Here is a 12,165-nt window from a genome sequence, read left to right as displayed (position 1 = left end):
TCTTTCAAACTTTCTACAGTGTTAATTTTTTGAGGCATATTAGAATATATCATATAACAATCACTTTTGTAGTATCTATTAACATAATAATTTCTAACAGGGATTTGTGGTATTAAAAACTTAAAGAATAAGACATACATAAATATTATACACATATTTACTATCTTTTCCATACATAAAATGCGAAAGACCCTTTGTTATCTTGTGCATATAATTGTACATATAATGTATACAAGTTAGTACCTTCCTAACAAAAGACATTATTACAATGAAGAATGAATAGACTGATGCATATATTCACTGAATTAAAGAAGGCATTTTGTGCAGTTTCAGGAAGATGAATTAACATGCTCAAAGAAACTACTATATGTCACAAAATGTATACATATGTTTTTAATTAGAATCGAAAATGCAAATTATGGAATGTTTTATGAATTTTTAAAATATATAAAACATTGTAAATGCAACAGATAACTATCAACTTTTACTTTATAACGTTCTTATACAACCTTAAATATATTCGTATTAGCTCATCAAGATCTCTAAGCTTTCTATTCTCATTAAGACATAACATACTGCTGTTGCAGAGTATTTTTTATGTCACTAGACAGTAACTTTTTATCTAAATGAATGTGATATTGATTCCAAGGATCAGTGCTCTTATAGCAACAAAATAATTATAAAGAGCACAATTGTTGTTACAAGCATTGATGACTCATTGTTTTCTTCTTATGATGATTGATCACGCGATGAAATAATTCAATTATATTGCTCTGGTAATACGTAAGAAATATCGTCCCATGGATGGCGATAAAGACCTTGTTTCAACCTCTTCTGATCCATGTAATGACCTAAAATTATCATGTAATTAATTAATCCTCGTATCACGTATTACGCTTAATGTCGTAATAAAGGATCATTAACATTACCTATAAAACCTATACTTCTGCCAAGTACAAAAAGACTGTTTATAGCTCCAATTTCTATATATTCTTCCGCTTCTTCTCTCGTAAAACTTCCACTATTTCTTAACATATCAACAAATGCGCATGCTATGATACCATCCACATTAAGAATTAGATTAGGCTTTTTACTAGTAGTTATTTTTTCAACTTCCAATGCATATTCCACTAATGGTTTAGCTGGGAAATTCTCCAAAACAAATTCTTTTATAAGCTTCACGCGCATGTCTGGATTATTTATAGATTTTATACGGTGTCCAATACCCATTATGAGTTTGCCTTTTTTACGAGTATTATTTACAAATTCTTGAGGATGCAAACCAGCATCATAGGCTTCAGAGAACATACGTGCAGCTCCATCCAGAGCTCCACCAAAACGATCACCCTATTGTATTTCATAAAATTTATTATAAGGGATAACTATGCTTTTAGAACATTTATATTTTTTTATTGTTAATTATTATTATTATTACTTACTATAGTGAGGAGTCCAGAAACAAGAGAACTAACTAAATCTTTGCCTGCTCTGGCACATACAATAGTATTATGAGCACCTGAAACTGCTGGTCCATGATCCGCAGTTAACATGAGTGACATTTCAAGAAATTTACAATAAGTAGCGGGTAAGCAACGTTGGAACCACAAAAGAGAAACAACCCCACCGATTCCTACGTTCTGTTTCAGAACTTCTGTGACGGGCATACCAGCATATAGAAGTTCTTGACCACGTTCATCGCATATGGATGTCATAAATGACGCTGGTTTTCGTATTAAACCAAGTTCCTACATTAATAAAAAAAATTCGATGAAAAAGACAAATAACAAATATTTCTTAATTTTTCATTGCAAAATAAAAAGAAGGAGTTTTTTTACTCTGGCCCAATTGTAATCCATAGGTACTGTTGGTGGTGGAACCTCCGGTGCTGGAACGATCGTTCCATCCTTTACGAGTTCTTGATAAACGGTCTGGATGAGATCACCAAGATTATCAAAACTATCAGGAACATAGGCACCAGCTGCTTTCAAAGCTGCATTTTTGGCCGATGCTGTTTCCACATTACTGTTGGCAATGGAACCGGCATGACCGAATTGTACTTCAGAAGTAAACATACTTGCACAAGTGCCAATACACCAAGCGATCAAGGGTTTTGTAATTTTCTTTGATTTAATTGCCTGGCACACTTCGTATTCTTCTATGCCACCAACTTCACCGAGAAGTACAATGAGTTTAGCATCAGGATTATTTTGATAACGCATGATATGATCCATGAATGTGGTGCCTGGATATCGATCACCTCCAATCGCAACACCTTCCAAAACACCGTTGGAGGCTTTGGAAATTATATTGTTCAATTCATTAGACATACCACCGGAACGAGAAACATAGGCAACACTAAAAATAATATATATGTATATATATATATATAATTTGTTTTAATTATATCGCGATAAATATATCATTGTACGATATTAATAATTAAAATTACCTTCCAGGTCTGTACAATTTGCTATGAAGAATATTATCTGTCATACCGCCTGTATTGCCAATTTTGAAACAACCAGGTTTAACACCACCGACTGTAGCCGGCCCGATAATCGTTACATTTTTCTGTTGTGCCAAAAAAATTATTTTCCTAGTCATATTTTCAGGTATACCTTCGGCAATAATTGCGATTGTTCTAATTTGCGGAAATTGTAACGTTTCAACTGTACTATCGTATGCGGATCTTAAAGAGGCAAATGTTATCATAACGTCTGCATCGTTATGTTTCGACATCGCATCTTTCATTTGTTTGTACACGGGTATGAGAACCTGACAAAAAAGTAAACATATTTTTAAATTATTTAGAAAAGATAACAATCATTATATAATTAAAAAATAGAATTAACAAAATAGCACGTAAAGCTTACTTCTTTGTGACCCCAATAAAACTTCTGTTTATGGTCTCCCGTGAATGGATATACCATAGCAGCTACGGATGGTTCTGACCTTCGACAAACGAAGTCGAAATCTAACATAGTTTGGACGGCTCTGGTTTGCATACCCCAAATAATAGCTCTGGTTTTATTATTAAATAATTGTTTCGGTTTTAAACCGTCTACAGTATCACTTGCTTTTAATTTTGTTTGTTCCGTGATAGGTGTAGACGAAGTACTTTTCGAAGGAGCAGAAGGTCCAACATCTTGACCAGAAGGTAACAAGAAATTTGCAGTTGAAAATTCTTGAGCTTCTGGATCTGGAATCGGTTTTTTCCCTAGAGCCATAGCGCATATAGCTGTCATATGCGTTTCTGGACCAAATACGTGAACTGGAATACCCAAACGTCTTCCAACTTCACGTATAATTCTACAAAGACAATTTTTTCAGTAAGTTCGAATGATCGAAAAGATTAGAAGTCGATCATATAGCAGATTGGTATCTACCTTAGGCCTTCTTGATAATTAGGCCCTGCTCTTCTTACGAATATTTTTATGTTATGTTCTACGAGTTTAGGCTGATATCCTTGAAGTGCCGATACGATTCCTTTAAACGTTGCAGCTACATTCGTAAAATTAGCAATTCCTCCACCAATTATTAACACCTTCCCTTCTGGACGTTTTTCCTTTGTCATTAGACTCAAAATAGTTTTAGCATATTCATATGTTTGTTGTTCTGTAGGCGCACCGGAATATTCTCCGTAATTTGCTAATTCATTGGCTGCACCCAAGTCACAAATCGTATCGGAATATATTACAGAAGCCCCTAAAAGATTTGAAATCTCAGTATAGTTCAGCAATGTATGAGAAGAATAAGAAAAGGGAACGACTTGACAATCACAATTTGGCTAGAATAAGCCGGATTAATCACTTAAATGACACTGCTGTACGCTTTTACTGACCACCGCCAGCAACCATTGTCCATATACGTCCACTTGGGTTTAAGATAGTTAATTTCAGACTAGCTCCCGATTTAGCATCCAAGTCTGCTATGTACGCCTCTTCAGGATATGCATCCCGTCCAAAAGGAGGTGGATAGTCGATCTCGCCCCAATCTGGTTTGCATATAAAATCGGCGGCTGTATCTAATTTCGCAGCGAGATCCAATATGTAAATTCCATTATTTGTTACTACTAATGGATTAATTTCTAAATAAGTAAAATATAAATTAACATAAAATTTATAGAGAGCTTCTATGAAAGTTGCAACCGTTCTGAAACAAAAAATCAAAATGTTATCGTACTTTATAAATAAATTATTCGTTTGTTGTTTATTTACGATCGAAGACACTTACTCTTGTTTCTCATCCGTCACGTTTACTAGTAATTCATTTATAAGCGTGGCTCGATCTGGTAATTCACTGTCCACCGGAATATCTAGTTTCAAAGCTTTAGAATCAACGTCCCCGATATCAACACCTCCTTCATGATGGAATAATATCGAATCGGCTTTCCGATGAGAATATATACACACATAGTATTCCTCTGCCTGTGACATTAATTCACAAGTATGTCATATATTAAAGAAGAGTTCAAATCCAGATTTGATTGATCAATCAATCAAAGGATGTATAAAATTCGAGATGATATATGAAACTCACCGGTTTATGAGAAACAAAAGGCTCGATGATAAACGTCTTCAGCTTTCCCAGTGCCTTTCCTACTTGCTGTTCCTTGTTCATTCGTTCGTCGATCCATTTCTTCACAGTATTTAAATCAGCATTGACTTTTATCAAACCTAGTTTTCCACGGCGTTTAATCAGCTGATCCGGTTTTACCACCAACTTCTCCGTTTTTAACCATGGATGATCAACAACGAGATCAGCCCAATTTGTCTTCTCTGTGACGGTCGCAAAACGTAATTTTACAGCTTGCGTACCCGAAGGAAACTTACGATTTATGAGGTCTTTTCCTGTTGCTTCGCGAATTGCTTTTGCCGACATGTCTTACTGATTTCTGTACATAAAAGAGAGTTTTGATTTTACTATATATGCGAACTAATAAAAAATATTTTCATCGGTTTTACAAACTTGTGTAAGTAATATATTATTTTTGTTTAGATAAAGATTAAACGAATCGACATTTTCAAAATGATGAAAGTCGATTTAAAAAAATAGAGAAGAAAATTCTTGACTTTCTAAAGCAGAAATAACACGTTGCAGAATAAAAATCCCATGTGCGGGCCAACAAAACAATTCAAACTTACTATGTGTTCATACCTTTTTGTAGAAATAATATTTGTTTCAAATTATATTAAAACTAAGCGACATGTTTTTGCAAAATGTATATATATATACACATGAATATTTTTGTATAGTTTTCTTAATACTTTCTTACTTCTTCAAGGTTGCAAAAACGCTCATTAATTAAACCGCAAGAAATATTACGAAAATCATGTGTATATTTTTAAAAAGAGATGTTTTTTTCCATTTTTTTTTAATACATTAATTTTTCTTTTCATAAATAACATGTTTTTAAGAAATGCATTTCTATACTTTAATAGCTTTTTGCATAATTTGCGTTAATTTAATACAAATTTTTTAGTTTTTATATATCACTTTTTATATAATTGTTTATACACGATTTTTTTTTGCATGGTACGCATCATGTAAAAATAGACCTAAGATACAAACATATATACATACATACGTATCGTTAATTTTCGCAAGAAAACTTCATGCCACATTATTTAACATCGTTTTTCTTTAATACTTAATATAAAATTTTACAGTTGATTTTCTCAACGTTCAGTAAAAGTATGGACTTTAATTGTTGTCTTACTGATCAAAATTTTCTTTTTTGTCAGATAATAACATTACAGATTAAACAATTTTTCTATTTTCTTATGATACATTTTCAATTTATCAATTATCCAAAAATTTGTTTATCTAAATTATTTCGGATAATCAATTTTTTACTCTTGTTTATCTAATTAAACGACGGGATTTGCGCTCTCTTATCATACTTATCGTCCTTTCTTATGATTTTTTTTGAGGGTTATAGCAACTGGACCATTAATATCACAAGTTAAAATAATAACACAATATAGTAATCGGTATCGTTATGTAACTTTTTATCTATAAAAACTTGCTTTAAAAACGAATCTAACTTTTATAACAAATTTTTTAATCATTGTTTTCATGTTAAATATTATTTACTTAGCTGATTGTTTAAAACTATGCAAAAAGAGAATAAGAAATGATTTCAATGTATTTGACATATCATGTTTTCGTCATACATATACACTTTATAGCATTGATTATATTCTTTTTAGAATGAAACGGAAACGAAATGATCGATTCAAGTGAATATTTCCATAATGCAAAAGATGTATTGGAAATAGAGGCGTGTATTACGTGAGCAGGCTGATATTTATCTTTAAAGTGGAATATCTTAAGTTCAATGTTTCCAACAATATATGTAGATGCTACATCGAATATTTCACAAATACATACAAATACACATCAATACATACAAATGAAAGGTTTAATAAGTACATAAGAATAATGATGTATGGATTAACAGTATACTCGCGAAAGCTAACGAAGTTGTCGTTAAGAAAAAGGTGACAAGGAAAAAAAGGGGAAAAAAAAAACAAAAAAGAACAAAATATATTTAAAGAGTCGGTTGAAAGTCTAAAGTATGAATAATCAAGAAAAAAAAGCCAACTCATGTTACTACGTTATTAATAGTACACATTTGACATTAGATGTAAACGTTAAAAGAAGAAATAAATGAGCACGTGACGATAAAAATATGAAAATAAGGACAAATAATAAAAAATAAAAAGAACGAGTTGTACTGTTATTGAAATGAAGAAAGATAAAATAAAATGAAAAATATCTCGAAGAACACTCGCAACGACACTCACCCAAAGAACAATATTATAAATATTACGACCTTGCTATCGAAGCGTTATTAGTCCTCTATTATTTCTTTCCTTTCGCCGTGTTCTTTTCTTGAGATTTTTTCTTACATCGGCAGAGAATATGAAAACGCGTCCAACTTAGCTGGTGGCTCATAACCGACTGAATGCGAGTCGCGCTTTAACTCAACCGAACGCGGTTTTTGTGCGGCGCCACTTTACTTACGCGTTATTTTCGATATTACGAAATATACGCTCCATTTTTTTAAAAAGATTATCCTATTTTTTTCTAGGTTTTTCTTCTTTCATGATTTACTTCTCGTACAAAACGAATGTATGTAAATATCTATAGATAACATGTCAAACGTGGAACATACGACGGTATTTTTTTCACGTATATATATATATATATATATATATATATATATATATATATATATATATATTCTATATATACAGTTTCTATGTGTCGTTAATATCTGTTGATAACTATGAAAGAGACTATTAACATCGCATTTATTAACATCATATTTTTTGTAACAAGATAATTTGACTCTATATAAATTATTCAGAGATGATATAAGCAACTTGTTTCATAATTTTTTCGTACAATCATACGTGAAATTTGAAAAAAGTTTATATGGATAACTTTCAAAGTGACCGTATAATGGATTCGATATTTTTTCTCATATCTTTTTGTACTGTTAAAAGTTACAATTGAAAATTGCTTAACTTTATATGTCAGAGATCCATTTTTGATAGTACCGGCAATGACAAAAATTTGTCCGCGAGTTATTATGATATAAGTACCGTAAGACATCGTATGATGCGTCTACCATAATCTCTTATCGTTCTTTTGCAACGACAGCTAAGAGGATGGCAACGACCTCGACCTTACGATCACGTCGCTCAACCTGTATTTTCTCTTATATTCGTTTCTTTTTTTCAAAACCACTGCGAAACTATTATTTAGTTTATATTCATATATCGTTCGAATACATTTTGTGCATCGCACCTGTAAATTACGTAAATTAATGATGTAAAACAAGTATAATATGGTTGTTATACTGGCAATATATAAAACAGTACAATGTATTTCACACAAGATCGGAAGTGAGTCTTGCATTTTTCCTTTAATTATTTATCAATTTTATACGTTTGTTTAAATATTTCTTGCGAAAGAGAATTTATTCTAAGAATAGAATAGTATAGTTCGGTATAACAGAATAGTCGAGTCCAAATTTAAAGAAAGAAACCTTGAAACTTTATAACTCATAATGTGCCATCGTAATCACTCATTCTCATTAGAATTTTGAACCAAATGGCTTTTTAATCCTCTACAACTTGACTTTTTTATTTGATAAAAAGGAAAAAAAAGATAACGTGAAATTTACAGCATAACTTATATTTAGCAAATCATAACCTTTCGATACGAACTAAAAAAAAATTTTGTAACGAAGAAAAAAATAATATTTCAAAAATAGATATATATGAACGTGTAATTTCAATATTATATACCGTTATAAAGGGTTAATGAGACTCGGTCAGTTGGTCATCAGTCAATAACTTTCACTCTAAAAATGTGTGCTCGCTCGTGATATCATAAACATGATTTCTCGTGAGAAATCCTTTTTTTTATACTCAAATACACTTCCGATCAGTAGAGATATCCTTTAATTTTTCGGTGATCAGAAAAAAAATCCAAGAAATATCAACATGATTTAATATTCTATGTTATACGATGTTGGTGAGAAAAAGATAAAAAGAAAGATAGAAAGAGAAGGAAAAGACAATGTATATAAGACATAAGGTCACGGGTGTTAATCCCATATTAATTAATGCGGGATAGTTTAATAGGAAGTTTCAATTTGTGATTACGTATTTTCTTTGCGTAATCGATAAATCGCTCCATAGTTCGATAATATTCTTGTTTAAAGAGAGGAAGGGAAAAAAATCAAATCCTTCCATTTGTAATTGTAAAATAGTATGAGAAAAAATAAGAATAAATCTATTCGATTGGATTCATTGCGAGAATAAATAATTTTTATGCAACAATATTGGAACAAGTTCGAACGATTGTACTCTTCGTATGTACATTTTTATCTACTCGAAAAGAAAAGAAAGAAATATAGAAAGAGAAAAATAAAATGGACTTCTTAGAGAAGAAAAATGATTTGAAAGATAGACTAGATATTGTGAAACTATTGATTTTAATATAGAAAAGAATACGATTTTTTAATCTCGTGTTAGATCTTATAATTTTACGATAAGTCACTCTTGGGTGTGTTAACATTTTTTTTCATTTTTTTATCTATCTCGTGAATTCAAATGCAAGTATAAGAAACATTTAAATTAATCATTATTATCGAAACTAGGAAGAGAATTTCTATTATCTAATCTATTGCTACTTTAACAGATCTAATTCTATTAGCTGAACTTTATTAATTTTTTTATATTTCTTAAATTGCATTTTATTTTCCCTTGTTACACACACACACACACACACACAGCGAGAGAGAGAGAGAGAATGTTTAAAACCCTGAGAAATTTTTCGATGATCAAAGAATTTGCTGAATTTCAAAAATGTTAATTTTGCCAACGACATTACAGTAACGTTTAGAATTGCTTACTTAATCAAACGGTTTGATTATAACATTAGTGTGGTGCGAAAATATAATTAAAAAATTTCGAATATTCAAAAATTGTACACAACTATTATCAAATTTATTGCTTGACGTATGGACATATTATACATTTGCACATACGTCAATACCATTTCTTCTAGTGTTTCGACGATCTTCAAAAAATATTTATGAATATATGTAGATTATGTTATTGAAGAAACTTAACTCTTCATTCGTATGACGATAGGATATGTATATAAGACACTTATGTGAAAATTTATATCGAATTTACTAGGAAGAAAGAAAGTGGGTATATCTTGTTAACTGAAGCATTAATCTCATTGTCTAGTTGAACTATTTATTTGATCGAGACCTTGATCTACTTAAAGTAATAAGCGTGAAGATATCGATGATAAAGGTGTCGAGTACTTAGATAGGTCAAGACGTTTTTGTTTACTTTTTCTCATTATTTTTTCCATACTTATATATTTACTTTATTAATATAAAAATGTATTATGTAATTATAAAATAAATTATTTTTAATATAAGATATCATACCCATGCATAAATACGTTTTTCTTTTCTATGCTTTTATTTTTACGTAAAGATCGTATATAATAATAAAAATTTATCTTTCTTTCATTGTCAGATATTTCCAAATTTATTTCACGTCTATTCCTTCTGTAGTCAGTGTATATTCAATTGATTTCGAATATTATGCAAAATTTCAAATCGAAGATAACGTAATTAATCCGTTTTTCATGGAACAATACCAAAAAAGCAAAGAAAAGAACATTTTGTTCGTAAAATATATACTAAATTATCACATTGTCGACTAAAAAGTTTTTTATTATCACCGAAAATTAAATTTTGTTTCTAATTTTCATGAAAAAACATTTAGAAAGAAATAAGGAAAGAAATTATGTAAAATGATTGATCAACAACATAAAATAATGAAATATTAAGTTCGTAATATTTCGAAGGTTTTTATAAACATTATTTGCTTGAAAAATACAAGTTAGTACAATCTTCTTTTAAAGAAGACTTTTATTCTATATTTTTAACAATTCAAGAAGTTAGAAACATCGAAGTAAAACAATTATGCAAACGATTAGCATTTGCAATATCATGATAGATAACAATATTCATGTTTACTTTTCCACAATTTTAAACGATCCGCCAAAATTCGTCTAACTATATACATCGTTTTAGAGTCATAAACAGATGTATGTATTAAGAAATTGCTGAATCATGGAAGCGTAAATACATTCGAAAAAACAAGAAAGAAGAAAACGTAAAAAGAATAATATTCTAATTACTTAATTAATTTGTTTTTTATTTTTATATTTATGATTATAGATTGTTTCAAAGAAAGAATATTTCATTAAAATACATATAAAGATAACAAAATAAAGATACACATAAAGAATACATATAAAGATATTATATTTTAATTGATTATATTAAACTTTCTAATTAATTATTTGTTTATTTTTATTTTAATTAATTATATTGTAAACTTTTAATTAAAATTATTCTTCCAGTTTGTTCTATAAATATAAATCAATTTAAATGCTATAAGAAAACAAATGTAATATATAAAATTGACAACATTATTTATTCGATAAATAGTACTTCTCTATCATTTTCATTAATAAACTATAACTTCAATGTTATCACAACATTGAACATTAATACTTCATGTATTTTATATTTTTTATATAAGATTATATTATAATCAATTATATATGTAAAAAAGGATCTATAAGCATAGGTAAAATATCTTCCGATCACTCATTAAAGTTTACGTAAAATAATTTACAAACATCTTGACCAAGCAATGTCACGTATCAAATGTCCATGTTTCTTTGATATAGTCAAACTTTATTCAAACAAAACTTTCCTATTTAGTCTTCCAATTTCTCTCACTATTCATCAATTATATCAATATCATTGAAACTCAAACAATGTATACATCGGCTTATATACATATACGAATTAAATAACTGAACTTTCATCTAGTATACCGTACGATGGATAGAGGTTAATTATACTTACACGTATCGTATGCTGTAGATAAAATACCATATGATAGTCAAATTATCAGTTTGATAATCATCAGTATGATCAAAACACATATGAACGATATAAACAACGATGAACCAATGAATGTTCGTTGATTAATTTGATTAATAGTACAATAGCCCCAAACCGATTTATCAGTCATATAAAAAAGGTTAGGAAACGTTGACGGAAAGCAGAAACAGACTTAAATAAGATTACTTACTTAATACGATTAATATCGACGAGTACAAATGTACAATAGATGTTTAACTGAACTCTCCAATTCGAAAAACACCAAGAAAATAAGTTCTTTCTTCAATATGCTTGCCAATACTTGCTACTAAAAAAATTAGTTTAAACTGTCTCTTCCTTTCTTTCTTTCTTTCTCTCTCTACAGCAACGCTACCACAACGCCGGCATTCAAGTAAATTTCACGCCATTTCGTGTATATATAACCTTGAACCTTGCTTAGTTTTAATGAAAATCATTGCGATAACGATGATATTAATTCCATGAATATTACTATATGCATGTTCTATTATATATTGTTACATATATAAAATATATATCAATGTTTTTTACATATTCCAAGTTGGATTGGTAACACTTAAATCGTTATGACGTAACTATGTCACGACATTAACGTCATATCGTACGATCCTTCTTATTGACTA

At 29.8% G+C, this 12,165-nt stretch overlaps 1 protein-coding gene across 3 annotated transcripts; it reads right to left on the bottom strand.

Moving 5' to 3' along the window:
• Positions 1–139: 139 nt before the first annotated feature.
• Positions 140–11,936, bottom strand: LOC127061357 (ATP-citrate synthase). Of its 3 annotated transcripts, none has more exons than XM_050988085.1 (11): positions 11,715–11,936; positions 4,540–4,894; positions 4,234–4,427; positions 3,842–4,152; positions 3,387–3,705; positions 2,874–3,309; positions 2,450–2,775; positions 1,836–2,355; positions 1,440–1,745; positions 930–1,347; positions 140–851 (listed from the first exon to the last, which is right to left on the bottom strand). In XM_050988085.1, the coding sequence occupies exons 2-11, from the start codon at positions 4,879–4,881 to the stop codon at positions 760–762; spliced, it is 3,264 nt and encodes a 1,087-aa protein (XP_050844042.1). In that variant the 5' UTR covers positions 4,882–4,894; positions 11,715–11,936; the 3' UTR covers positions 140–759. The 3 variants fall into 3 exon arrangements, with proteins under 3 accessions (XP_050844042.1, XP_050844053.1, XP_050844064.1); XM_050988096.1 differs by lacking the exon at positions 11,715–11,936 and adding an exon at positions 6,810–6,991; XM_050988107.1 differs by lacking the exon at positions 11,715–11,936 and adding an exon at positions 6,839–6,991.
• Positions 11,937–12,165: the final 229 nt, after the last annotated feature.

The sequence above is a fragment of the Vespula vulgaris genome, chromosome 1 (genome assembly GCF_905475345.1).
Source record: "Vespula vulgaris chromosome 1, iyVesVulg1.1, whole genome shotgun sequence".
Classification (NCBI taxonomy): domain Eukaryota; kingdom Metazoa; phylum Arthropoda; class Insecta; order Hymenoptera; family Vespidae; genus Vespula; species Vespula vulgaris.
The sequence above is the reverse complement of the archived record's forward strand: the minus strand, read 5'-3'. Positions and strand labels throughout refer to the sequence as shown.